The 27,728-nt window shown below is 46.5% G+C and overlaps 4 protein-coding genes across 17 annotated transcripts in view; 2 read left to right on the top strand and 2 right to left on the bottom strand.

The window, feature by feature from the left end:
• Window positions 1–671: 671 nt before the first annotated feature.
• On the bottom strand, window positions 672–3,743 carry LOC3291429 (transmembrane protease serine 7). Its single transcript, XM_552461.4, has 2 exons — window positions 2,177–3,743; window positions 672–1,274 (listed from the first exon to the last, which is right to left on the bottom strand). The coding sequence occupies exons 1-2, from the start codon at window positions 2,981–2,983 to the stop codon at window positions 750–752; spliced, it is 1,332 nt and encodes a 443-aa protein (XP_552461.4). The 5' UTR covers window positions 2,984–3,743; the 3' UTR covers window positions 672–749.
• A 2,077-nt stretch (window positions 3,744–5,820) lies between these two features.
• On the top strand, window positions 5,821–7,824 carry LOC3291430 (phenoloxidase-activating factor 2). The gene is made up of 4 exons (XM_320731.4): window positions 5,821–6,409; window positions 6,517–6,811; window positions 6,889–7,097; window positions 7,172–7,824. The coding sequence occupies exons 1-4, from the start codon at window positions 6,332–6,334 to the stop codon at window positions 7,727–7,729; spliced, it is 1,140 nt and encodes a 379-aa protein (XP_320731.4). The 5' UTR covers window positions 5,821–6,331; the 3' UTR covers window positions 7,730–7,824.
• A 1,126-nt stretch (window positions 7,825–8,950) lies between these two features.
• On the top strand, window positions 8,951–13,323 carry LOC1280862 (phenoloxidase-activating factor 2). The gene is made up of 4 exons (XM_552464.3): window positions 8,951–9,634; window positions 10,843–11,165; window positions 12,183–12,348; window positions 12,447–13,323. Exons 2-4 carry the CDS (start codon window positions 10,855–10,857, stop codon window positions 13,236–13,238), a joined length of 1,269 nt encoding a protein of 422 aa, XP_552464.2. The 5' UTR covers window positions 8,951–9,634; window positions 10,843–10,854; the 3' UTR covers window positions 13,239–13,323.
• A 454-nt stretch (window positions 13,324–13,777) lies between these two features.
• Window positions 13,778–27,728, bottom strand: part of LOC1280863 (mucin-5AC) — a 29,377-nt gene continuing 15,426 nt past the window's right edge. For 9 of the 14 annotated variants that reach the window (XM_061659721.1, XM_061659722.1, XM_061659720.1 and 6 more), the window contains exons 3-5: window positions 19,111–20,813; window positions 17,148–17,435; window positions 13,778–17,052 (exon numbers count right to left, since the gene is read on the bottom strand). In XM_061659721.1, coding sequence (XP_061515705.1) covers window positions 16,172–17,052; window positions 17,148–17,435; window positions 19,111–20,782 — 2,841 coding nt within the window. In that variant the 5' untranslated portion in view covers window positions 20,783–20,813 and the 3' untranslated portion in view covers window positions 13,778–16,171. The remainder of the gene's footprint in view (window positions 17,053–17,147; window positions 17,436–19,110; window positions 20,814–27,728) is intronic. The other 5 variants (XR_009766337.1, XR_009766336.1, XM_061659731.1 and 2 more) reach the window with 5 other exon arrangements.

Raw genomic sequence — 27,728 nt, 5'->3', positions numbered from 1 at the left:
CAACAGCTTCGGGAGATACGTTGGGATTAATTACATATTCGGTATGAGTTTGCGATCAGTTCTAAGACCAAGAATATGTCTAAGAACGGCATGAGTTCTTTTACTCTGCCAGCGCTAATACTGGGTGCGTGAGCTATTTAAGAACTGCAACGTATTCGGGATTAAATTCAAATCCGGTTTAGATTTGCTATTACAGGAAAGACCGGGATGGATTTACAAAACCCAGGCTAAATCAGGGCCATTTCCATAATCAATACAGGTTCTGTAGCAGTTTTAAAATCGATATATGATTAGATTCGGTACGAGTAGCTAGAACAAATAAGGTCTAATGATCTAATTCTGGAGGATCTATCCTAGGATCAAGAAAATATCAGCATCAGTTCTGCCGCTGTCAAGGGTGATGATGAGGTCAGGAACCGAGAAGGAACCGAGGAGTAGATTCTTGAAAAATTCCCAGAATAATCCTAATGATCTTGGACGCAATCAGTTCTAGAATTGATTTAAACTAAGCTTCCGCTCTTAGACCAGAAAAGGTACGACATCATTCTAAGCTTCAATAATGGAATAAAAAAAACTACTCTCAGGAGTATGGGCATCACGGCATTACGTATATCAACACTATGATGACATAAGTTCAAATACGTTCTTTCCAATCAATCAATTGCAGCTTGTAAGAAAACAAACAAAACATTCATTTATTTTGGTACATCGCATCATTTTCCAAAAGTCCATGGAGTTATCCATGGGGATCACGCCCGGACGGGCAGATACTGGCGGAACGGGTCCGCTGGTCCCAGTTTCTGCACGAACCCGGGATTACGCTGATGCTCCAGCCACGCCACCACACTCTCAATGGCCACGCCCGTGCAGTTGCGTATTAGCAGCCCTCTTACCTTCCAATCGTCTTGCTGCTCACCCTCCTCGCAAATAACGACCGATCCATGCAGAGATTCGTCCTCAACATTGCACCGTGCTTCGTCACGATCGATACAGATCGTGCCAGGAGAGCAAAACAGATCCTCCTGGAAGGTTGTCACCTGTACCGGGTAGCGTTTCATTCGTCCGGAGCCTGCTGCAAGCAATGTACGGTTCCAGCCGATAGTGTAGCAATCGTGGTTTCGTGCTTTGCATCCATTCGCTGGCGGTGAGGCAAGCGGTGCAGTACACTTGCCATTGCGAACCGGGGCGGTAAGACCTAGCAAGGCGACATCGTTGTGTACCGGATCGGAGGTGTTGTAATATTCGTGAATGATCTTCTCCTTGACGGTGTAGATCTGGGCAAAAGATCATGTATATCAAAGCAAAAGGTTAAAAAGGATTTGAATGAAGTAGAAATGGCACATTTAGTCAAGAGGTTCAATAGCTAGATGTTAAATACTTTTGGCGATCTTTAATTGATTCGTGTGAGTCATGCACCATCAAAACTAACTTCAAATGGTGATCTAATCGATAAGTTTTTGATGTTAAACATGGTGTTAAACATTGATGTGGGGCTTGGCTTTCAGTGACTTATTGGTCCCCCATAGCAGGATAGTCAGTCTTACGTATGGTGGCACGATCCATTTGGGGCTTGAACCCATGACGGGCATGTTGTTAAGTCGTACGAGTTGACGACTGTACTACGAGACCGGCTTAGCATGTTATCAAAAATTTAGGTTGATGATGAGGCCTTACTATATTACACAATGCAATCGGTCAGGGACATTTGGTATGAAATCCTGTGCAACGTGTGCCCGCTGACCCTCTCTTAATGACCTCATTTCATTCCCTACTTGGTGAGCATTGCCTCACAAGCTGTAAGAAAGTAAAAGTGAAATGAATTTCCATCCTACCGTCGATTAATTCGTAAGACATCCCCAGCAGTCTTGCACTCTATGGGTGAGTGGAATCTAAAAATAAAAGGTATGCGAATACGAGATCTTTTTTACGAGATCTTTTTTACGAGATCTTTCCTTATTGTTGTGTCTTTCAAATGTTCCATCAAAGGTATCTGCTTTATCTAGTCCGCGTTCGAGTGTCAATCTCCGAACAGCTTGAAAAAGCTTAATTTAATAATCCTCGGCAAGCCACCCAAAACTAAAAAGCAGGTTATTTTAACTCTCAAAAACCCAATGCAGATGCGATACCATCTTAAAGAGCAAACAGTGCTACTACTTCTTCATCGGCCAAAACTCACATTTTCGACGCGCAGCAAAGTTCGGCTCGAAATATCGTAATCACCGACGTTCGCGAACATTTCCTCCACCGGTCGATCTTTCACGCAGCTCGCGGCTGTCATTATTAGCGACGAGTCGACCTGCACTCCACCACAAACGAACTGATCCGCCTGCAAGCCGGGCAGGATGTCAACCCGTGCCCAGATCGACACCACCCAGGGTGGTACGACGGTGGTGGTATCTGTTCCCAATCTGCTCCACTCACATGTCCCCGACACGCGATCGTTAACAGGCAGCAAAGCTGGTTCACCCATCGCATTAATATCGTTGATCGTGTCAATCCACGCGGTCCGATCCATCCGGCAGCAAACGTTATCACCCGCACACCCCGCCGGCCCGGGCTGGAACATGGTGCAGAGTGACCTCGGCACGCACGTTCCATCACACGCGGGAAGTTGCTCGCGCATCGTTCGGCAGCAATACTGAGTTCCGGGGCAGCGTACATCGTTCGTTCGGAGGTCGATTAGTCCGGCGCCGTATTCTTCGTCGTCGTAATCCTCACCAGGGCACTGTGACTGGTCGGAAACGCAGAGACCACCAGCGCAGACCGTTTCGTCGAGGTCACTTGCCGGCTCACCACAGCACACCATCCCCGTAGGGCACTGGTCGTCATCTATCAGCCGAAGATCCACATCCGGTGGTGCAGCGCAAAACTTTTCCGGTATACAATTGCAAGCAAATGCCATTCGTAAACATGCCATACCGATGACAACACTGATCACCATTAACCGCACGTACATGAAGTTTGCTTCGCTTGAAGATGCCATTCTGCGGACACTTGTATGTACACGTTCACGATCACGAAATTTACATTCACAAATGGGACAAGCTACTTTCAGTCCTGCAGCACATCTCAAACTGTTGGACACGTGTTGTACTAGTCGCACCGGTCGACTTACTGAAGCTTAACTTCGGGCACGAGAATCCCGTCCTAATCAAGAGAAGAAGCGCTACTACTGCCGCTGCGCTCACTATTGCCGGGGAAGGGAAACCCCTTACGTAACGGACCGGGTCCGAATCGGCGGAGTCTCCGACTCGCACTTATTCGAAACATACAAGCGATCGTTACTTCGCGAAGCAGTAAAACTCTATTGAAAGGCTACAATTTGAGAGCTCAAAGATAGTTTGCAGCGGGAGCTCTTGACTGAGCTATCATTAGACGTCAGAGTACATCATCGCAGTCGCTGTTACGCCAGCCACGATCAGCACGCGATATATCACGAGTGATCCCCGGAAAAGGTTATCGGTCAAATCGATCCTGGCCCGGCCCTTGTGTGGAGTTGGTTTGGAAATTCCTGGGAAATGTCCATGAACTGTAAAAGTGGACGCTATATCACACTCTCCCTTTCAAATAAACTCCGCTGAACCAATATAGCGCGGTTAACAATACGCTCGGTAAAGAAAGGACGTTCGACCACACGTTCTCAGCACAATGAAGCGAGCGCAAAACTGGTTTGGCAGCGCTCGTGCCGTTAATTCAGTGTGTGAGATTTTACCGAGTTGAGGCCTTACGACGGTTCCAAAACACGAGGCCTGCTAGAATTTGCCCCACAAGAAGTACAGGCAGGCCTTGACCGACAGCGGTTGTTGTGCCAAAGAAGAAGAAGAAGAAGAAGAAGAAGAAGTCTTCTTGAAGTTCTGGAATAATCCTACACCCATGCGTAGGATGCTCTTCCGAAGCCAACCAATGTGTAAGGAAATGTGGCAAAAATATATCTTATCTCTTAACCGGTTCACAGGTTCGACTCTGTGGGATATAAATATGCACTGCAAAAAATGCAAAAAAAAACAAACAACAACTATGAACGACAAGCAAACCAGAGAACACTCTAGAGAGTTCACCGGGCGATAGAAATTCCCAACATAATAGAATGATTTCCACTGATATGCATATGTTTTATCTAAAGATATCATTTGCACCTGAGGTAAAATTCCCATAATACTGAATTCTAATAGCTACTTCAGAAAATTGTAGAAAGTAATAGTATACTCAAATTTTGATTCTTCTTTGTTTAAAAGGCCTTGAAAAACGATCATTAGACTGAATAAGAGGAGGTGATAGATATAGAAGAATAATAAACACGTTTTATAGTTCACACCCTGGTGCTACAATATCAAGTTATTCAAATAGAAGAAAGCAATAAAGAAAAAGAAGTATAAGCAATAAAAAAACGTGTTAAAAGTAAAATCACTCATAATCATTCGACATACACTCGGTCGGATATGAAAAATATATTTCTTTGTAAAAGAATACTGATATATTCTTTATACAAATATTTTTCCATGAAATTAAAGTATTTAGAAGATCACTAAATTCATCGTAGACTTAATTTTTTCGAAGATTTTTGCAATTATTATTACTCAGTTCTCAAGCTAGACTTGAATGCGTTGAAGAAATTCGAATTTCGGTTAAGCTATTACAGTGAATGATTATCATACATGGTATGTCCTATTCTGGGCAAAATGTTCAAAAGCAACACAATTGCACGGGAAACAATCGATGCTACACCACCTCCAACTATGATTAAATGGACAAAATTGCCACATTTGAGGCCATGAACAATAAGAGCCACTGTGCTTCTCAAGCTACATGTAAGTAATGACAAAAAAATCAATATGAGTTCTATAAATCCCAAAATTATATCAGTGGAAAGGAATGAAAGGAATGGTTTACTGTTCAAAGTCATATGTGCTGCTGGCCACATTTCGATGAACAAGCAGTTCGCATATTTGTATAAAGTCAACTTTAAGACAAGATGAGGAATACTACTAATATCAATCGATTTTTTTCTTACTGCTGTGTCATATCCATTTTATTGGTATGGTTCATATAGTTATCGTATCGTATTCCTATAGTGATGGAGCTCCCAGAAACCTAAAAAATTTGTATATAATTGGAATGGAACTGATTATGAAGTCTTTTTAATAGGATTTAAATTTTGATGTTAAATAGCAAGGAATATTGACAAAATATCGAACTTTTGCGTGATGTAATGGTAGAATTGCATGATTTTGATTGATGCAAAAATTGAATAGAGCATTTTATAACGATAAAACACTATGGTAAAAAATACCCTGTAATAATGCAGGGTATTTATGTAAAATGTAAAAATAAAAAAAATAGATGAGATGTAATGAATGTAATGTTAAATTAACTTGTTAATTTAACGAACACAACAATGTATCATCAACCCCATTAGAGTATGATCCTGTTCGAAAAATATAAACCATAAACATTGTGTATTAGACTCCTTTTTGATTGTCTAAGACTTTCTATTTAAAAAAAATATTGCAATGAGGACATCCGCAACAAAACCATTCTACTCCCCTCCTTATCGCTCGCTCGCTCGCTCTCTCTCTCTCTCTCTCTCTCTCTCTCTCTCTCTCTCTCTTTCTCTCTCTCTCTCTCTCTCTCACACACACAGACACACACACACATCATATCCGACGAATTAATAACAAAAAAAGCCAAACGTATCCACTTAAAAACGAGAAATTCCCAAAAATCTCTCCACTATCCATCTCACATCCATGTCACGCTCATTCCAACAGACTTTCACTTCCACCAAAGACTTTTCAGCTCAGCGCAGGACGTCGTTACAAGCTACCTAGAAGTTCTCATTAACCGATGCTCGGCAGTACTCCGTTTAGCAGGCCAGGAACGAACCGTCAGCAAACGAACCAACGAACGAAAGAAAAAAACCAGTTCCAACCGTTACCGGGCCAGCGAGGGAGAAAAGAACCACCACCAGGGAAGTCCTCAACGTTACACCGTTACCCCGCACCGGGCGCACAACACTGTGTCGTGGTCGTCGTGCGACCGGTACAAAAGCAAAGCAGAATGCATGTAGTCGTCAGGTCATCGCCGTCTACGACGGGTCATCATCATCGACGTTTGCCACAGTCCCGGCCGCGGCAGCAGCAGCAGTAGCGCGCCGCTCGAACAGCGCTTGAGAGTGTAGTGAAAAAAATTTTTGTTTGTGATCTCCGCTCGCTCGGCCCAATCGGTGGGCCACCAGTATCGCTTCGATTGCTCGATCGAACGTGTGTGCCGAGCCAGCGTGCGGTACGAATCAGCACGACCAGTGACGACCACGTGCGTGCGTGCTTGCGTGATGAATCTAGCAACACTGACGGCAGCGGTGGGTTTGATGGTATTGGTGGTGGCCCTAACACCCACAGTAGACGGCCAGGTAAGAAGGGTTGCTCGTCACAGTAGGGAGAGAGAGCGAGAGTGAGAGTTGCGATTAAGCTAATTCCCGTTGTCACTTACCACCTTTGTTCCAAAATTCCGTTGCAGACTTGTGAAGGGAAATGTGTTCCGCTCAAAAACTGCCTCCGCCCGCTGACAGCCGAAGGAGAGGACGAGGATGCACCGGCACCGGAAGTTGACTTACGCATCGGACAGGAGAATTCGAACGTCGTGGGCAATTGCTCGCACTATCTCGACACCTGCTGCGCATTTGAGGATGTCGTTGAGGAGCCGGCAGCACACAGCACAACGCAGGACGACGAATTCGTACCGTGCGGACAGAGGAATCAAAACGGCGTCGGCTTCCGCATCGGTGCTGGAAAGGTGGAGGAAGCGGAGTTTGGTAAGATTGTCCCGATGGCAAATGGAACGATATGATAACATTATAGCATTTACCTCTCATTCTCCCGGCACTTGTAGGTGAATTCCCCTGGTCGTTACTGGTGCTGGAGATGAAGGAGCTTTTCGACTCCGAGCTGAAGGAAGTGTACGCTTGCGTCGGCTCCCTGGTGGCACCGAATGTAGCTCTCACGGTCGCACACTGTGTGATTAACAAAACGTCCACCAGGCTGCTGGTGCGAGCCGGTGAATGGGACACACGCACCGAATCGGAAGTACTTCCCTATCAGGTAAGTACACAACCCGTTCATTCTGCGCTTTGTTGAAGATATCCTTAACTCTTTCATTCCCAAAAACTCACCAGGACGCCCGCGTGAAGGAGGTGCTGATACACGACCGCTACAACAAGCACCATCACTTCGATGTGGCCCTGCTGGTGCTTGTCCAACCGTTCCAGCCGGCGGAAAATGTGCAAACCATCTGTCTACCGCCGCCCGGCGTACGGCCACCCGTCGGATCGGAGTGTCTGACCGGCGGCTGGGGCAAGGATCGGTTCGGCGTGATGGGTGTTTACCAGCACATCCTGAAGCGGGTCGAGCTGCCGATCGTCGACTCGGCCCAGTGTCAGCAGGCGCTCCGAAAGACGCGCCTCGGTGCCGGATACAAGCTGCACAGCTCGTTCCTGTGCGCCGGCGGCAAGAAGGATGCGGACGTGTGCTCCGGTGATGGCGGCGGAGCACTGGTGTGCCTGATGCCCGGCTCCCAAACCAACTACTACCAGGCCGGTGTGGTGGCGTGGGGCATCGGCTGTGGCGATGAAAACATTCCCGGCGTGTACGCGGACGTCGAGAGCTCAAGGGGCTGGATCGTGGGCAAGCTGAATGCGCTCAAGGTGGACCCGACCTACTACACGGCAGCCTGAGCCACTGTCTCCCTTCTTAATTTATCTAGCCCATTGTCGTGCTGAAGAAGTTAATAAACGTGCGCATTAATGTATTAATGTGAAGAAAGTCCCAACTGCAGTGTTTTGATGTTTCACTCCTCAAAATGGGGCTTTTGATTATGATTCTGTAACATCACACTGATCTTTGACACTGCAATCTTTAAACTCTGTTTGTCTCTTCACATTACTTCAATAAGTAGTACAAAAACATTGAAAGCCAAACCAACACCCCAAATAATCAAACAACCTTCTCCTGGGGAAGGTTATCAACACAGGCGGAGGTTGAGGTTGCGTACTACTTTTACTCTTCCCAATCTTTGGCTAGTTTTATGTGTCATGGCCATCTATGATGGTACAACTGTGAGGGTTTGAGTTACTATCATAGTTAAAATATGTTTTATAATGTATCTCGAAGCAAGTTTACATGATCTTCTTTGCATTCAAGGAACCATTGTAAGAACCATTCGAATCCTTGGGGCAGGTTATTGACGCTAAAAAAAACAGGTTCTATTTTAAGCATCATTTACATGATGACTCACATCCCATAACAGAACCTGTTCTTTTATTTCATCTCCAAACATGATAATGATTTTCCCCAGCAAGCAAAAAATACAAAACAAATATTAAGAATTGCGTGCTGCTGACGGTGGTGCTACCTTCCACCGGAGGGCAGAATAGGGCCTATAATAATGATGTGCTCTTAGGGGTTTTTATTACCCGGCTGACTCTAGGAACGGGGGTGAGAGTAGAAAAAACCCGTTCCACGCACTTCGCCCGTACCCGAACCGGGAAAGACCCCAATGCCAGAGAGTGGTAGCCGGTTCGGTAAACAAAACGCGCAACACGTCGACAGCGTGTGTAAAACCCACCCAGCAGTACGACAAGGCGCTGTTCAATCAACGGGAGTCGGAGGGGAGCCTCTGTCGAGGAAGGCGAGAGGTTGGTGCGATCATTATCACCACACAACTCCCCAGAAATTGCTCTACTTACTTGTGTATGCAAAGGCCTATGCGGAGAGGTTCTAGTTATCTGTGTTTGAGTGAACGATAGACTTGCGGATGCACAAAGAATACATGCACCTACCTTTAATCGGACGAACCGGTTGGGTCGGGTTTTTTTCGGGAAATCCCCCTCACCGTCTGATGCTGCGGATTGCAAAGCATTCTGTTTAGGGTCAGCTGTATTTGCTGGAATTGATGTTAATCTAAATCTTCCGAACAGATTTATGAAAGATCTAGGTACTAGTATCAAGGTTTTTTTGAAGATCTTTTAGAAATTCAGATTATTCCTTCAGTATCCTCCATAACAAACTGCTGTGCCGCATAGCAAAACATTCTGGATGGCTTCACTTCACCCAGGCACGCAAGACGCTACCAATACACGACCGGCCCCTGGTTGCGATCACCACAAAAACAACAAAAACCTTCGATCGTCCCAAACGCAAATCCCCTCCTCTGCACGATGTTATGATCGGATCGGTGGGCATCTCCCACTTCTCGTTTTGTTTCCAAACAACACGTTGCCGATCCGATCGCCGACGCCGCCCGCCGAGGCTGTTGCTGACGATCGCGACCGATCTCGCGGCCAGTTTCTTACCGGCAGTGTAACAACTCGGTCGAGCGTGTTTCCCGGGCTATCGCTCGAGACCTCCCTGTGTGTCTGTGTGTGTGTGTGCGTACACCTACCGGATCGCGATCATTCCACACGCCCGTGATCCTCAGCGCGTTCGTGCTCGCGTCTTGGAGACCGCTTTATACATTTGCCCAATCTTTCAATCGAAGTTCGGGGATTTATTTTCACGCCTGACCGAGCCGGTGGTGTGCGAAAACATTGACCGTATCGGGTTTCGGTGGTAGTGTTTGATTTAGGCTGTTTTTTTCGGAGGTAAGTTACATTGTTAGCTTTATTATGGTTGCGCCACAGACGACGAACTCACCCGACCGCCAAGCCGTTAAGCTTTTGTTTGATTTTTGCAACCGCGTTAAATAACTTTAAAAATACTCCACGCACCAGTAACTACTCAAGCGAAACCATACCACGGTGAGTTGCTTTTGAAGGACAACGCGCCACTACTCGGAAAGCTTCGCTGTGTTGTTTCTCCAATGGAGCTTTTATCCTACAGCTACTTAGGCTAAGCAGCGAACCTTCTTTGCAATGATTGATACCATCGATGGCCTCCGAACGGCTCTCTTCCAGGGACATGAAACCGTTGATTCGGGCAGACAAAAACAGGTTCTCCAAAGATGCCCAAATAATAATAATAATAGGCTAACCGGCCGGGGAAAACAAGAAAACGCTTAAGCCTGCGTGTTTCGGTTCAGTTCCAGGTCGCAACCAGCTTATCGCAAGGTCAAAGCGCCAGCCGGTAGATTCATCTGCTGGGCAGATTTGTTTGGCAACGAGTGCAGAGCACAAAATGAAGGCCAAAACGTAAAAGAAAAGCGCAACAGATATAGCAACAGGCGACTCCCCGGAGCGACTTTACGTAATCGATCATTCCATATTCGGGGAGTTCAGAGATCATGGCGTAGCTTTCAGGCAACGCAGCCTTCCAGTTGACAGTCAATCGGATTTCAAATGAAATAACGACCACATTTGAAATGGTAATCTTGTACCAGCTCTAACTCGTTTACCCCAAAAAGTGTTTGAAGGGGAGGGGGTGGAATATATGTAAATGTTTGGTTGCCACGGAGTACATGCAAGTGCTCTTCCTTCAACAAACAAACGGTCACTCAGAATGGATTTACTTTTCTCTCAATGCATCAGCACTGGAAATTTCAGCACGGGTTGTTGATCATCTGTAGAGATCGTGCATTAGCATGGGAACATATTTGCCGTCTCATGTTTGTGTACAGCACACCACTTAGCTTTTTAGAAATATGAGAGCTTTTGGAGGGGTTTATCTTTGAAGATAGAAGAACCATTACCAAGAGGATAACCAGAAACATTGAAGAGCATTGCTAATTCATGCGGATCCCAAATATAGGATCCCTTTGTACACTAATCTCAACTTCTCTCCGCATAACACAAGTAGTTTAAAAAAATTGGCAACAAAAACTCACCACATCCTTACGAAATTCTTCTCCTTCCAGCAAACAGCAAACATGACCCCTTTGTTCAAAGTGCTGATGATCGCCTTCGCGATCGTTGGCCTTGCCCAGGCGCAGCAACCGATCGACAAGATCTTCTTCCCGGAGAATGACACCATCCTGAACTTTGCCAACCGAGTGGGCGAGAGCGACAACAGCGGCTTCCAGGCTGGCCAGCCCGATCCGCTGGATGCGATTGTACCGACCGTGCGGCCCCAGACGCTGCTGACGGCGCAGGGCGAACGGTGCACCTGCGTGCCGTACTTTACCTGCCAGCCGCCACCCGAGTTTGCCGAGCAGAACAAATTCAACGAGATTAACGTCAAGTAAGTGGGGTTTCGAAAACTAATTCCTATTTGCATGGTCTCAAGCTAAGTTTGTAACTGCAGAATGGCAGTGTTCAGAAGTGACATCTAGTGTGAAATTCTAAACAGTGATTGCTTTGATTCGAATAGGTTGGGATAGATGTAATCAAGCGGACTGATATCTTCATGGATATCTCTGATCCATTGGTCGATGGTGTCGCTAGAATATGATCTAGTGTTGGCTAATTCTGGTTCAGATTCATGAATCTGAATGAATCTTCGAAATGATGCAATGAATCTGAATCTCGGTTGGAAAGATTCACGATTCTCGAAAGATTCACGAATTTCATAAGATTCATACCTCTCGAATGATCTGCGAATTTCTAGGGATTCGTAAATCTCCAAAGATTCATAGAGCTTATGCTTCTCATTATTCTTCTTCTTAGCGTGATCATGCCAGCCTATATAGGCTTTCGAGACTTCTTGGCATGTACAACACATCCAAATAGTTTGTTTTGCTACGGGGAGACGGTCCATGCAAGTCTTGAACCCACGACAGCCATGTTGTTAGGTCGTGCGAGTTAACCACTGTATGAGATCGAGCAAATTCAAAAGTTTTAAAATCTTAAATCTCTAAATTTGTGGATCTCTGGAGATCCAAGAACCTTAGAGGATACATGAATCTTGGGAGATTCATGAATCTTACGAGATTAACCAATCCTTGGAGATTCAAGAAACTTCAGAGATTCATGAATCTTTAGTGATGCATAAATCTATAGAGAATCATGAATCTTTAGAGATTTATGGATCTTTGGAGATTCGATTCGAGATTCAAATCATTCATCCCTGAAGATTCAAATCAATCTCAACAAAAGATTCATAAAACCCAACACAAATACGATCAGAATAGTAAACAGACCCAGTATATTTAAATTAAGATTGTTACTGCTAGGATACACTGTAGCTTCTCTCAACTGGTTATGAAGACTCCTCCTCGAATCATCGTTTAAACTGACGAATAATGTTGTTTTTTTTCAGCTACAATCCCGAAAGCTGCCAGGACGTGCTGGACGTGTGCTGCCGCGATGCCGACTCGCTGGTCGTGCCGATGAACAATACGCCCGGGGAGCCACCGGTAGGAAGGCCACGTGGCTGCGGGCTGCGCAACATTGGCGGTATCGATTTCACCTTGACCGGCAACTTTGTATGTACCAAGCTTTATCAACTCCCAACAAAAGGTTGCAACGTTACTATTAAACATCAATCTGTCTTTTTCTCCCCCTGCCGCTTCAAACTTTACAGAACAATGAGGCCGGTTTTGGCGAGTTCCCGTGGACGGTGGCCATCATCAAGACGCAGGACGGTAGCAGCACCTGCGGCGGCTCCCTCATCCACCCGAACCTCGTGCTGACCGGTGCGCACTGCGTGCAGGGCTTCCGCAAGGGCCAGCTGAAGGTGCGGGCCGGCGAGTGGGACACGCAAACGACCAAGGAACGGCTGCCGTACCAGGAGCGGGCGGTGACACGCGTCAACAGCCATCCCGACTTTAATCCGCGCAGTCTCGCCAACGACATTGCGGTGCTCGAGCTCGACTCGCCCATCCAGCCGGCGGAACATATTAACGTGGTCTGCCTGCCGCCGGTTAACTTCGATACGCGCCGCACCGACTGCTTCGCGAGCGGCTGGGGCAAGGACCAGTTCGGCAAGGCGGGCCGGTACAGTGTGATCATGAAGAAGGTGCCGCTGCCGCTCGTGCCCTCGTCGACCTGCGAGCGGCAGCTGCAGGCGACGCGCCTCACGTCCCGCTTCCGGCTGCACCAGACGTTCATCTGCGCCGGCGGTGAGCGCGGCGTGGACACGTGCGAAGGTGACGGTGGCGCACCGCTCGTCTGCCCGATCGGGGCGGCCAGCGAGAATCGGTACGCGCAGGTCGGCAGTGTCGCGTGGGGCATCGGGTGCCACGACGCCGTGCCCGGTGTGTACACGAACGTGATTCTGTTCCGGTCGTGGATCGACAACGTGGTGCGAACGCTTGGGTTCGACACGACCGTGTACGATGCGACTCAGTCTGCCTTTTCGAGCCTGTTTGCTTGAATTCGCCCATGATTTGGTTTAGTGTACGGTCACACTGTAATACAGGTTAATAAGAGAATAGAAATAAATAAGACGCAAAAGCTAACATTCGCTAGGCGTGTAGCTTCTTTCTTTCCTTCTTTCATTGTTCGTTCTTTCCATTTGCACACAATTCCTTATCGATCTCTTCTTCTTGTTCTTCTCTCTGAATAAGTTTGTAGCCTTTACTAAACACGATACAGTGTTCACAGTGTGTTTCGCACATTGGTATTTCTTTTTTTTATCTTCACTTTCTTCTTCTTCTTTGCACCACGCCCTGTGTGTGCTGTTTCTGTACAAACATTGCAGGCGCGCATGCAATACTCTTCCCCCTGTTGAGGTTCGAGATTTTCAGTCTGGCTTTAAGGCACACACACACACACACACACAGACACACACACGGGCGTGATGGCAAACGAGGCGACGATTTAATCCCTCCTCCTGTGGCGGCTGGCTGGTTGCTGGTATTTTATAAGCGTTTGTGTGTGTGTGTTTCGGTTTGGGTTTTTTTTTTTGTTATCTGTCTATTTCTCTCCATTTCCGGTCGACGCACGACGCACAGCGGTGGAACCGGAAGCCTTGCTGACGGTAACTACGATACGATCCACGAATGAATAATCTCTGAAAGCAAGGGGAAACCAGTGTTAGTGAACACGTACACAGCTGGGCCCACCCCTCCAGGCGGGACAGGGAAGATAGAGAGCTCGCTTTAACCTACTATTCTGTCCCGGCGACAGATAGATCAGTATGTCCTGACCCGATGCTACGACTGGAACCGGTAGAAGGACAGAAAAAATGGAAGAAAAACAATGATTAAAAATAGTGCAAGAATAAGTAAAGCTGCTACAGTTTGAATGGCGTTCAATGGCATGACTGCAAAAGCATGAGCGCTCACACGGAACACATTTTTAAAAATACTTCAATTGACACCACGCACACGATTAGGTTAAACTTAATCAAGCAAATATAATTATTCTTAGCACACTTTGTGTTTACTTTAAATTTAAATTGGAATTATACAAATTAAAAAAAGTAGCAAAAAATCAAAGCAAAAAATAAATTTTGAAATCAATTTAGCAAACATGTATTAATTATCAAACGCAAGTTAGAAACCATTGAAAGCGACATTAAAATGACTGTTTTTTCTCTCCCTTTTCGGACGTTTAATCGATCGATGAAACGTTTCGTAGTTATACATTCCATTTCTATTTAACATCAACATAATAAGTAGTTATCATACATATTTAAAAACTACGATAAGATCGGCACGGCAGAAATTGCTGCGCCCGGGAATGGATTGATTGACCAGAAAGCATAATGTGTGTGTGTGTGTTTAGGAGTGGTTGGCTATCCAAATTAGCATTTACTATTACACTGAACGGCCAGAGAGGGGGGGGGGAAATCTACCTACAAAAATAATGTTCTTTGTAGGTGTTCCTACTGTGTTTTCCCCCCATTTCATGTATCTATCACCGATACCAATGGGTCGCCTTGCCCGCGGGTTGCTACGGCACAGCGAATTTTGCTTTGGCAGAACAACAACAACAACAAAAAGGACACTAACAACGCCACCATGACACAATAGTGTGTGGCCGGGACGGGGAAGGAAAACGAGATCGAAACTTCTAACACAAGCCGGAGCCGGTGCCCTTTTACGCATTCGATGTGTGCTGCAAGCATCAAAGCGCCAGACACCGCCAGACACCGGCCTGACAAGTGGATGCATTTTGGGGAGGACAAAATGCATTCGATGCGCCCGTTTGATGGCGTCTAAAACGGCAAACATACCCGTGTACCACCGGGTACAAATCACGTCACAGCCCATCATCGCCTGTCGGCGATCTCTCTCTTTCTTTCTGCACGGCATTGCACGTTCAGCTAAACCGGTACGCGTACGCGCTGCGCGACACTGTGGCTGTGTGATAATCTATTTTTAATCGTAAACGCGCCATGATAACGCACCTTTGGGGGCGAACAAAACGTGAAAGAAGGCGGTACCGTGCGTGTGATGCTTCCCCTGTTCGTTGCTCGTTGATGATGATGTACAAACGATCTTGCTCCCTGCTCCCCACCGTGGTGCGCCGGTGCTTTGGGCTTAAGCCGGCGCCGCACACCACGCGCTGTCCGCAAAGTCGAACTCGCAACTCACGCCGCGCTCGAGAGGAGTAGTGGTTCCGATTGGAATAGTGATGCTGGCGTTTAAATATATTAGCAATATTAGCGTTACACAGCAATGATTGCCGTAATGGTAAGATCGTTCTAAAACTGTGTCCTCTAACACTAACAAGCCTAACATCCCTCATGCATTACTCGTTTGCTCCCTGAAATGCGGCCATCGTTACGTACACAATTTAGTGACAGCCTGGACAGCCCTGATTAATGTTTAATTTACGCTAATTTAATGTCGACTAACTCTATCGCCACACTATCGCCCTTTCAGGTATCGGGTTTTTTTGTTTTGCTTGTAGTTTATCACAACAACAATCAATGCTGTTTTTGGTGTGAACCTGCTGGCACAATCCACTTGAGGGGAAGTAAGGAAATCAGTTATCAGCAACACCGGATGTGTATCGCACTTGAGTTAGGTGAACTGCACTCGCAAACAACAAAATCGCGCACGCACACACACACACACATTCTCTTATAAAAACTGCATGCAATATACAAACACACACACACACACGCCCTACCGTGACACACCCATGGGTAAACGTTTCAGGCGCACCAGCAGTTTGGCAAAAACGCTCATGCAAAGGCGCCGCGCTGTTGTCTTATTGCGCGTGTGGGGTAGCTCATTTCCTCTTGCATGAGGGGTGGCACGCGGCCAGTGTATGTGTGTGTGTGTGATAGAGGCGATTTCTGTGCTTGTGTGTTAGTAGGGCTGCGCGCGGTTGGCACTCCTGAGCAGGCGCTTTTTAGCATTCGATGGATGATTTCTGGTACGGGGCGCTCTGCAACGGTGGCGGATTGGGTTGCTGCTGGTTTTGCTGTTGCGCTGACTGCTGCTGCTGCTGTGGCTGCTGGTTGGGTTGTGACTGTTGGCCAGCCACTGCAGGCAACGACACGGAGGTGGAGGAGGAGGGAGATGAAGCGGAGGAGATCCCATGCCCCGCCAAAGAGGCGAAGGACGGCGGAGCCATTTCGACAATGCCCGGATATGGCGGTGCAGTCGATGGTCCCGCAACCGATGCACCGACGACAACAGCAGCAGCGGCAGCAGCAGCAGCAGCCGCCGCAACCCCGGTATCAACGGACAGATGCTGGCGGCGCATTAGCGCACCGGCGTGAGCCCGTGGACCTCCGCCGCCACCGTCGCACACATCGGTCCCGACCGGAAAGGCGGGCGGGCTGGCGGTGCCATTGCTGAGCGTGGCCGCACCGGCCGATGTTCTACTACCGGATGCTTTCGGCAGCGAGCAGACCTCGCACGCGGGCATTAGTTCGTGGTTTTGGAATGTACAGAGACTGCAGGTCCAGGGTTGATTGGGGCCGGCGGCCGGTGCGCCCGGTTGCAGTCGGCTCGCGGCGGCGGCGGCCTCGGCACCCCTGTTCGACGCGAACGACGATGAGCCGGTTGAGCACGGGGAGGACGAGGAGGAGGACGGGGTCGCCGGTACGGGTGACGACGACGATGTGCCGCCGAACCCGGCGGCAGACAGATGGGGCGTGCCGGGCGTACCTGAACGCGACGGGGATTGCGTCGGTGCGCGAGGTGGCGGTGGTCGCGGTGGTCGCGGCGGGCGATTCATGACCGCTGCGCCGGACACTACCGACGTAGGAAGCATCAGCGGTGAACCTGCAAAAGGAGAATGGTTTTTAAATAAATTTGTAAACTTTCACAGAACGGCATGCGTCGCGTATCTTCTTCGCCCGCGGATAAAGTTATCTTACCACCCTCGACGCTCAGCGCACTCAGCCCGTCCGTTATTGAGGTGCCGGCTGCGGCCGCAGCCTGCACCCGCGCCTCCTCGTCGTCGCACGTGTCCACCTCCTTCTGCAGCTGTTCGACTTCCGCCGCCAGCAGCAGCACCTCCCGGTCGAGCAGCTCGGCGTCGATGTAGCGCAGCGGTTGCTGCAGCACGAAGATCTCCCGGCAGATCGACTCGAACTGGGTGCGCTTTCGCTCCACCTCCAGGCTGAGCCGCTGCTTCTGCTCCAGCTGCTGCGAGACGGCCATCTCTGAAAGGGAATGGGGACACACCGGGGAACAGTGATACACAATTAGTGGCGCAGTGGAGCAGTTGTTCGCTGGAACTGCGAAGGATTGACTGAGAAGACGCGAATCGGCGCACACAGAGTAAAGCGTCGCTTGAGCCGGCTTATCACAACATCGCGTAAGTGGTACTGTCGTTTGACTGTTGGCTGCATTTTCAAGCAATTTAATCAACATGTTTCCCTTGTGTTGGAATGTTTTTGTTCTTTTCTCCCCACTTGCTGGATTACTGTAACTTCTGATTGACGCTCCCCGTGAAAAAAGACTGGAACGCGTAATCTTCTGTTACTTTTTCCCAGTAACTAACAGCAATACATCAAGCTTATCAGCAGTATTATTAAATCATATTATGTGTGTTTTTGGTTCGATTGAAAAAAAAGGTCAAGTTGATGGTTGCACTGAACCGATCACTTCAGTAGAATAACGCTAGTAGTTACATTTCCTCATAAATTGATAACAGCTCTCCATTAAATGACGGAAACGATGACGATCACTACATCAGAGAGATACCACTTACAATTGTAACGCACCTAACGACGATTCACGTCGTGGCAAAATTAATACATGCACCGCATCTAACAACATGCCTGTCCTGCGTTCAAATCTCGCATTTGAACTAGAGCTAGAATTTGGTTTTCCTACTTTTACACTTGCACAAAAGAAAAAAAATATTGATTTTTTATATTAAACTTAAGTATTTCTGACACTTCAATCAATTAAAATGCATCTTCATTTTTTTCTAAATGGGACGCTACAAGTGATGTTACGAAACACGAATACCGCGTAGTAGTGTAAAAGTGCCGTCGAACCCAGTTCAGATTGTAGTGTGTCGGAAATCATGTGATGGAACTTTATAACAATTATTACGATGGAAATAAAACAGATTTCATCTGTCTACAGGGGTTTTCAAGTCACTTTTCAATGTGCACATCATTATGCACCACTTGCAAGATGTTTTTCAGCAGCAGTCACGTATAGTATTGGTGGCATCACAATAACATTTAAGTTCTTCCACATGATTTTCAACACATCAAAGAGAATTTACAAATTCAATCTAGCTTGATAGTTCTAATGCCAACAACATTTTTCATTTCCTACGAAATGTTTTCCAACAGCTGTCAAATGTTGGATTTGTATCACAATATTTTTTTAGTTCTTCCACATGATTTTCAACACAGCTCAAGCTACAGTTTTTTGTGATGTGTTGAAAGTCTTGTGTAAGAATTGAAATTGTTTGTGTTGTCATTACAATAGGTGAAAGCTGTTGAAAAACATTTTGCATACGGCGAGTAATGATGTACTTTATGGAAAGTGTCCTGGAAAACCCTGTAATTTCATACATCAATATCAACAAATCAAATTTTTTAAAAGCAATTTTATCCAACAGAATTAAGACAGTGACGTGGTGAAAATGAGAAATTAACAGAACAATTGTTGTAATAGAAATGAAATATCTGCCAGCTGTTGAAAAAACATCTCGCGTGCTTTCAAATTGGAAACTGACTCTGTAAACCATGTAATGCGTTAAATAATTTTCCACTCCCAATTTTTTCTACAGAGAGCTTTTTTCATTAACATCCTAATGCGTGCTCTAAGGTGCTCTTATACTTAAAAACATTCCCGTGCACCAATCAACCTTACCTGCAACTACGAAATTCTGGTACCGCATTTCCTTCGACAGTCCATCGTTCTCTAGCCGACCGCCATCACCGTACAGCGAAGCAGCCATCGCCCCCCGACCAGTCTGCAGTTGATGTGCCGCCGACACGTTCGGCAGTGGCGAGGAGGAGCAGAGCGGTGGCGGAAAGCCCGAAAGCATGTACGGTAGCGGCACCCTGCTGCCACTGGCGGCCGGCGACTGATGATACCACCCACTGTGCCCGTCCGGCAGCGACACATCGGACGCTTCCCGTTCCGGCTGCAGTCGTTGCGGGCTACTGCTGCTGCTGCTGTTCGACATCTGCTGCTCGTAGCCCGGCACCTGGGCGCGCATCGCACTGAACGACCCGAACCCGTCGCGAAACGTCACCTCCAGCTTGGACTGGATGCCGGACTGGGCGTTAAAGTTTTTCGCCGTATACTTGAGCGGACTGGCGTGGATGTGGATCGGTGTGCGCGGTCGACCATCGGTCGGCTGCCGTAGGGTAAGGTTGACGGAGGTAGAGCTACGGCCACCGTTGCCGTTAGCGGCAGCAGGCCCTCCATTCGATCCACCCCGGGTGGGTCCTCCCGGTGTGCCAGCGATAGCAGTAGGAGCAGCAGCACCACCACCCCCACTGAAGGTACTGCAGACTTGGGCGAGCTCCCGCGAGTACGGCGGTTCCGGTTGGAGCGAGATCGTCGATGTGTGCCGCTGCTGCCCACCGATCATTACCGGCCCGGGGCCGGCCTTGGGCGATACGGTCACGTTCACCTGCAGGTTCACCGTTTCGCCCAGCTCGGCACTGCTGCTCGCCGTCGTCGTGATGGTGGAAGTCGTCAGCGAACCATTGCTGTGCCCCGACGGCTGTGGACACGGTGGTGCCGTTCGGTTCGGTCGCATCGGTGGTGGTGGCGTGGTACGCGGACCACCGCCACCGTAGTAGCCACCCGCCGGTGGACGTACGGCCAACGTGGTAGGACGATTCGCAGGCGAACCACCACCACCACCACCAGCAGCAGCAGCACTTCGGTTCTCTACTATAAATCTACTATCACTGTAGCCAGTGTGATTCCCGGCCATCGAAGCTCCCTGTTGGTACTGCTGCTGCTGCTGAGGCGACGTGGCGGGGCATGCAGTTCCCTGTAGCCTGCTACTGTCGACACTGCTCTCCCGGCTGCTGTTGCTGCTGCTGTTGCTGCTGCTGTAGCTGCCGTCTGACCGGCCGTTGCCACCGCCCAGCTTCCGTTCGCGCCGCTTCAGGCTACCACTGTGTATCGACTGTGCCGGGTAGGTCGTTTGGGCGGGCGTTCCCAGCACGGCCTCCTCCAGCTTGCCGATGCAGGCCGGCCGATCGTGACAGTTCTGCGTCACCAGCTCGGACACGACCGTGTCCGGTACGGTTGGGTACTTCTGCTTCATCTCATGGAACAGCTGCATAATGCTGATGTTCGAGCAGGCACAGGTCGCGCGCTGCTTCAGGATACTGTTGCTGCTGCTGCTGCTGCTGCTGTCGGTCGTGCTCGTCGTACCGCCGCTGCCTGTGGTCGGTGTTGCTGCGGAAGCGTACGTACAGTATGGCGGTGTGTCCGGTTCATCGTAACTGTGCGGTGTGTTGCTGCTTTGGGTCGTGCTGGGTACTGCGGGCGCTTGCTTGAAAGGATTAGTCGCCATACTCTGCCATCCTCGATGGGCTCATTTAGGTCTGCAAGCAAAAAAGGGAACAAAAAATAGGCAAAATGTGAGTTTTTTTATCATGTTAAATAATGATTTACTATTTGAAAAATAAGATTGTTTCCATTCCAGCAAATTGAGAAGGTCGCTTGCTTCAGCAGCATTTGCGTCAGAGATTATATGTCACAAGTTTGAGACCAATAAGACAGATATCGTGTTTAGAGCAGACAAACGTACATTCTACTTTCACAAATGACCATAACCTAGGTAAACGTATTTATGGGCTAATTTTTACTGCATTGGATTGGGTGCTATTGACATGTACGTTCGTTCCTTATCAATCTTCAAACACAACACTGAACCAATCCACACAACTGACACCATCACACATATCTATAGACCTTGGCCGATAAAAAAAGCGCTCACATCATGCGCACTGTCATGTGCTCGATGTGCAATCTGCCTACAATACCGGAATACCGGGGAAGAGTCAATAGCACCAGCAACAACAGTAAAACAACCCCCACAAAACTCCACAATATGCGCCTGTCAGCATTCTGATAAGCGATAACGGTCGGGTACCCAAAACATGTGCCCGATGCAAACGTGGATTGTTGCGCCATCCACAACGCGGCTCTCCGGCGGGACTGGTTGGTTGGGTGTTTGTACATCATTTCGACTCGATTCTCCTCTGTTGATTTTTGTTGGCTTGATTTTTTTTCTGTTGCTGTTCTTCTTTATTGCAAATCACCGGAAGTGGGTGCCGCGATAAACGCTCTGTAGTGATGTGTGTTGCCACATGTGTGAAAATTAAAAGAGAGGCGCGAATTGATGAACAGAGCAGATGGGGTGGCCGTTCTTTTGAATTACCGTGTTAATTAATAGTATCAAAAATAAACAAATATCATCTATCTGCATTTATAATCTATTTGTTTTCTGTTTGTTTAAAGGGTAATTGGTTTTTCCCCCATTGTTTTGTTATATGTTTCCTGTTTTCTCTTTTCCATTCATTACTTCATTTGTTTCATTCTATATCTGCCATCAAGGCTATATAACGAAGACTTAAAACTAAACATTACCAAAAATATAATTCACATACTAAACTAAACTAAGCCTGACAAAACAAACAATAAACAACAACAGACAAATAAACAGATATACAGATAACGCAAAGAGACTATCATAAACATTGAGAAACAAAGAGATAACAAGAAGAAGAATTACAGTAATTAAAAGAAAGAAGAATATTACGGAAAGAGTTAAGAGAGGACTTAAGGATATAGCAAAAATGGTTAAACAACCTGAAGCAGGATAGTAGAGCATCATGGAAAGTATATAGTGCATGATGTGTCTGACAGACAAAGGATCACGTGGGCGAAGAGAAGGTACGTATAGCATGATGGACAGGAGTAAATCAGGAGCATCAGTTAAAACAACTAAAAGGCCACCAATAAAACAGGAACAAGGAAGTTCCAATAACAAGGACCCACTATGTGTGCTATTTCCTCTGTTTCGTAATATGTCCTATGTTTTCTCAGATCTATTATATTCTATCTGAAGTTTTCTGTTTCCTCTATTTAGTGAAATATTTTCTACTGTTCTGTTTTTAACATACTCATACTGACTCTTTATTCTCTTATAGTCCGGTACTAATATATTGTAAAATCCCGAATAGAACAAATTTTAGATATATTAAATCATTACATCCTTTGTAGGAAATTACGAACGACCACAAAAAGAAGAACTGGTTTGATCTGCTTCATTCCTTCCACCATGGGAGGGAATCCCCCGGAAAGAAAATCCTCCGTAAATCGAGCCCCATTGTTTCTGCGCGATAAGGAGAGCTCGATATTTCTCCCACAAGATAAGACACTGGGCAACAGATAGGGATGGAATTCCAAGTCATGGAGGGTATGAAGTCTTGCGCTAAAAATAAAACCTTCCACAACAGAGCGCGTAAGGTAGCACACGCGTTGGCTTCAAAGCATGTTTGTCGTATGGTTTAGCAAGATAAACTGCCGAAGCAAAACCCATATTATGTGGGTCTTCCAGCGATGCGACCATGATGATGATGGTTTATTTATAAAAATATCATCCATCACCGGTCACAGAAAATAAAATGCTTGGTAGCAAACAAATTTAACCTAAAAATAAACTGCTTGCCACGCTCCCACCGCTCTTATCAGTGTTGCACCGACAGTTTACATTTGTTCCTAAGTTGCGCGGGTCACATGTTTTGGTGTGATGCAGAGTGCAAAGATAACAGCCTTTTTGTTCAGTAAGCTTGAACAAATAAATCGACTTTCAACCTACACTAGACACATATTTCGAAACAGATTCATATTTATCAGCGATCGCATAGAAATTCTCCGAACCAAACTTCAGCACACGCATTAGCCACGTGCGATAGGCTTTAGGGTTCAAGGTCGGTAATGTTCGTATCGACTAGGTCATATAGTAAAGTCAATCGCACATAGCGAATCCATCACACCCGAAAATGCTACGCCTTACAGAACAAAAAGTCGCATCTACTGATCAACATACAGCAACAAAAAAAAATCCCATCCAACGTCAACTGACCCGGCACAGGAATCTGGCCTAATAAATCCTGCACGGGGACAAACTCACACATAAACACCCCGCGGTCACGGCGGCTATTTTCAATCCCGATGCGTCTAGCGTTATGACGACAAACGGTAACGAGATATGCCACGCTCAGAATTATTCCCTGCATGCCTCTCTTTTGGGGAGGAGAGAGGAGTTTTGAATTCGACCGTGCCGTACCTTTCCCAAACACCCACAGCTAGCCGCTCCCCATCGAGAGCACATCCGGAAGAATGTCACACGATCGGAAAGTATCTTGAGAGCCGGCCACACACACAAACCACACACACCATCATCCACGGGATCCATCGTCACCACCCCCGTCCGTGCAGCGGATAGAGTGTGTGAGAGCATTCCACAATGCGGAGAGCAGAACCTGCCCCGGTCTGCGCCCACGAGACCCGTGACCCGAAGAAAGAAAAATGGCACAGAAAAAAATGTACCAAACAGAACCTATCCTTTTTTTGCTTTTGGGGTTTCCTTCTACGAACTCTTAGCACGCAACATTCCGAACGAACCCACGGAGGTGTGAAAGACTGCGCGCAGAGGGGCTAGGAGAGTAAAGTGACCCCACCGGAGCGCGGTCAGCATACGCAGTAAGTGAAAGCGAACGCGGGGCAAGAATCCGTGGTTGTTGTTGATGGACGAAGTTAATGCTCATTTGTTTGGGTGCGGTGGGGTTTGCGTTTCGGGCGTATGGGTGCAGTTTTTATATTTATAACAAGAAAATCCGCCCTAGAGGTCAACCGTTCGGGACAGACATACACACACACACACACGAGATGGTCAAAATGGGCGAACGGGAAGTGAAGCGGAATTTAAGCCAACCGAAACCAACCCAACCAGCTGAGACGATCACTCTATGAGTGCGTCTGGGCATGTGTGTGTGTGTTGCAATAAAAATGCAATCGCCATAAACATAATTCGCATCATTAAATCACACAAGCCATTCAAACTGTCGCCAGCGATGCGCCGCTTACGTTGTATTTTATGCAGTGAGCTGCAATAAAATGTGTGACCGCGCATCTTCACTTCCTCGCACCACCAAAGACGTTTTACAGCCCTGTGTCTGTATTCTGCCCTGCCAGTGCTTACGCAGACGATTGTCGATTGTTTAGACAAGCAGTGCGGAAGAATTTATTGATGAAAAACGAACGTGTTGCGCGGTTGTACAGACTTAAAAATGCAACAAAATGAATTAAAGTGGGATTATCCTTATTATGCAAATATTTTTCGAAAGGTCGTAATTTAACAAATGAAGCGTGCTAATGCATTAAATTTAGTAGATAGTTGCTTAACCAGCAGTTATATCTAGGAATAAGTTCCAACTCTGAACCGATACCTATCCTCACTAATAGGAGTCTACTCCGCAATCAGAATCGGCTCCGGAATCAAATTCGATTTCGGTATCTCCATGAGAATAGCCGTTTGGGTCCTATGCAGCTACGATTGTATCGTGAAATTTACAAAAACCCAAATTTACTGGTAAACGATCCATTCTCATGGAGATTGCGGGACTAATTTCGTTTCTAAAAATCCTGATTTTAATTCTAGGACTGACTCTGAATCCGAAGTAAATTCCAATTTCGGAGCCGATTCTGAATCCGAAGTCGATTCAGATTCCGGAGTCGATTGCAGAATAAGCGAGTCGATTGCAGAATTGCGAAATCAGAGTCGCAATCAATTACGGAAATGGCTCTAGAATCGGAACCCGTGTTCGCAATCAATACTAGAGCCGATTTCCATTCTGGAATCGAAACCGTTCGGAAATTCCGATTCCGAACTCCCACCACTGCACAGGTCTCTATAAAATATATGATGAACATCATATCCTAGGTCCAAGAACAAGTTCTTATTCCAAAACCGTGGCCCAGACATCCTCGGATCAAGATACATCGAAATTATCTCCCAATCCGCGTATAAGAGGTACCGTGTATCTCGGGGACTACCTGTACCAGGCCTAACGAATAAATAACGTTATCGCGTTCATTCGCCTAGGACCGCCCAGTGGTATATTCTATTCGATATATGCAGCGGTTTCTACAAGGCCGCTTAGAAACGATTACATATCTAAGCGCCATAAGATAATGTACTCATCAGTTGATTTTACAAAGTGACAAAATTATACAATCCCAAACAGAATTAATTGTCAAAACAAAAATCATTGAGATTTTGAAGATTCGATGTCCTTTGACGAAGGATTTCGAATGAAATGAACGAAAAAATGGAAAATTGGTATCCGTAAAAAAAGACAAAAATCATTTCATTTGCCAAAAACCATTTTCCCATATACATGGATACATGGAAACACATGAAGCTAAAATTGCTAAAATAATTTTAAAAAAATCTTCAATTTATGCCCATTATCCGAAAGAATGTAGTTCCGGTTTCCCTCAAGCATCATTCAAGGCTGGTAGCGGAGGAATCTATCACGCATAAAGCAGGTTACTAATGATAAACATCCGTTAGCAAAGAAAAGCCTCACCACTACCCACCCACTCTCCTTTTTATCACTTTCCTTCTTGAACACTGAATGAAGTCATAAAAAATCAAAATGGCAAACCGCCCATCGGGAGGTCCAATTTTCCACGCACCGGCGAACAATTCCGCAATAATGATCTGCGCCGCGGGTGTGGAACAGCTGAGACTGTCCGGCCGGGCCCGGCTGCCGCATTCGTTCGAATACAATCTTGCCATTAATAATAAAAAAAAATAGCGTCCCTATAAAGTTGCTCATTGCCCCCGTTCAAATTCGCGATTCTGCGAATCATTTCATTTGCGCAATGTTTGCGCTCTCGGAAAAGGCGGGCGGGCTGACGACACACGCGTCCGAGAGCTTCCTGTCTCTTTCTGCCCGGAAGAACAAACGCGCAGTGGGGCGTGCAGCAAATTTACGCTACCGGCAGCTGCTTGCTAGAACGATATTTTATGTTCCACCTCATGCACACACACACACCTTATGGCCGAGGTTATTAGGTGTTACTACATCGCGATAGTGCCTCCCTTACCCCCATGTCCTGCAGAACAAGTTCATTACTACTGCTGCCTTCGATGTTGGACCAAGGTAAGGGGAAGCGCAGAATGTAGGGTAAGCCAAGTTTAACGCGAAACGTGCAGTTTGTGATGCGCAATCCTTTCCGCAACATCGCTAGCGTGTCCCAACAATGTTGCTGTATTTTATTGATCGCGCACATAGTGAAGGGTTTCAAGGGATTTAGTCCGACATTTCCTACAACGGGATGTAAATGTATGGATACATTAACAAACAACCCTATAACAACCTTGACCTTCGAAGCATAAATTTGAATAAAAATCAGCATAATTCAGTACATTCTGAGACCGAAAAACTGGATGTTAAAAATAACACGTATAATGTTTATACATGCTAGCCTTATTACTAATAGCCCATGCGTCGAAAAACACGACACTAGCTATTTGTGAACATCGTTTGATCGTTCCAGTCGTCGTTAAGCAGCTGATGTTTACAGAAAACACTAAGTAAGGACCAACGAAAAAAACAAAAACGAAACATTCTTTTTCAGCTGTCACACGCATGCCGCAGCGAACGTGTTAGTTCAAAAAACTTTCCACCAAATCGATATCAACGTAGATATTCTTTGGAAGGGTGAAATTCGCGCCGCAATATCGTCATAAGGATTATTGCCAAGTAATTTATCTGTCCACAAGCGAATCAAGCGCTCCCCACAGGGGCGGACGAGAAAGGTGGCTTGTTAAGCTTGATGGTCTTCACCAGCCTGCCTAATTACATTACGATCTAGCATGAAATATTGGAATTGCGGCCATGTTATGCAAACAAGCGCGTTTATGTGAGATAACAAACGCAGGTGCAAAGATGCTGCGAACTAGGGGATGATTGAAGAACAAGTAGAATGTTTTGAGCCGCAAGATTCTGGGCGACTGGGTCAACCGAATAGCTAGCGAAAAATTTAAAAAAATACAGTAAGAAACCTGATTGTTGGCGCATAAAAGCATAGTTTATAATATGTTGCTTAAAAACAAATTAACCTCAAGTAAACTTCATTGCCATACAGCCCGAATATGATACAGAAAAATCTTTACAATATTTCAATAATCCAAATCAAATGTTTAACGCCGGGAGTTGCATGTGGCTCTCTTTGATTTCGATATGGTAGCTATAAACCGTTCATATATTTTTTATAACTTAAGAACCTATTTTCTCTTTCATATTTGGCACTTGATTTGTAGCATCAACATCACTGATTTGTATTTTGAGTGATGCAACTGTAGCGAAGAACTTCAATTCATTAATTCGCTCATTTCAGATGATTGTTTAGCCCCAATGTTTACACCTTCTATAATT

The sequence above is a fragment of the Anopheles gambiae genome, chromosome 3 (genome assembly GCF_943734735.2).
Source record: "Anopheles gambiae chromosome 3, idAnoGambNW_F1_1, whole genome shotgun sequence".
In the NCBI taxonomy this organism is placed as follows: domain Eukaryota; kingdom Metazoa; phylum Arthropoda; class Insecta; order Diptera; family Culicidae; genus Anopheles; species Anopheles gambiae.
The sequence above is the reverse complement of the archived record's forward strand: the minus strand, read 5'-3'. Positions and strand labels throughout refer to the sequence as shown.

Excerpts from the sequence above, each read along its gene's own strand:
- LOC1280862 (XM_552464.3), top strand. The coding sequence starts at position 10,855 with ATGACCCCTTTGTTCAAAGTGCTGATGATCGCCTTCGCGATCGTTGGC. Across the intron at positions 11,166-12,182 it reads TTCAACGAGATTAACGTCAA|CTACAATCCCGAAAGCTGCC; the intron begins GTAAGTGGGGTT and ends GTTTTTTTTCAG. Across the intron at positions 12,349-12,446 it reads TCACCTTGACCGGCAACTTT|AACAATGAGGCCGGTTTTGG; the intron begins GTATGTACCAAG and ends CAAACTTTACAG.
- LOC3291429 (XM_552461.4), bottom strand. The coding sequence starts at position 2,983 with ATGGCATCTTCAAGCGAAGCAAACTTCATGTACGTGCGGTTAATGGTG. Across the intron at positions 1,275-2,176 it reads CTTTGCTGCGCGTCGAAAAT|ATCTACACCGTCAAGGAGAA; the intron begins GTGAGTTTTGGC and ends TCTTTTGCCCAG.
- LOC3291430 (XM_320731.4), top strand. The coding sequence starts at position 6,332 with ATGAATCTAGCAACACTGACGGCAGCGGTGGGTTTGATGGTATTGGTG. Across the intron at positions 6,812-6,888 it reads GGTGGAGGAAGCGGAGTTTG|GTGAATTCCCCTGGTCGTTA; the intron begins GTAAGATTGTCC and ends CGGCACTTGTAG. Across the intron at positions 7,098-7,171 it reads CGGAAGTACTTCCCTATCAG|GACGCCCGCGTGAAGGAGGT; the intron begins GTAAGTACACAA and ends AAAACTCACCAG.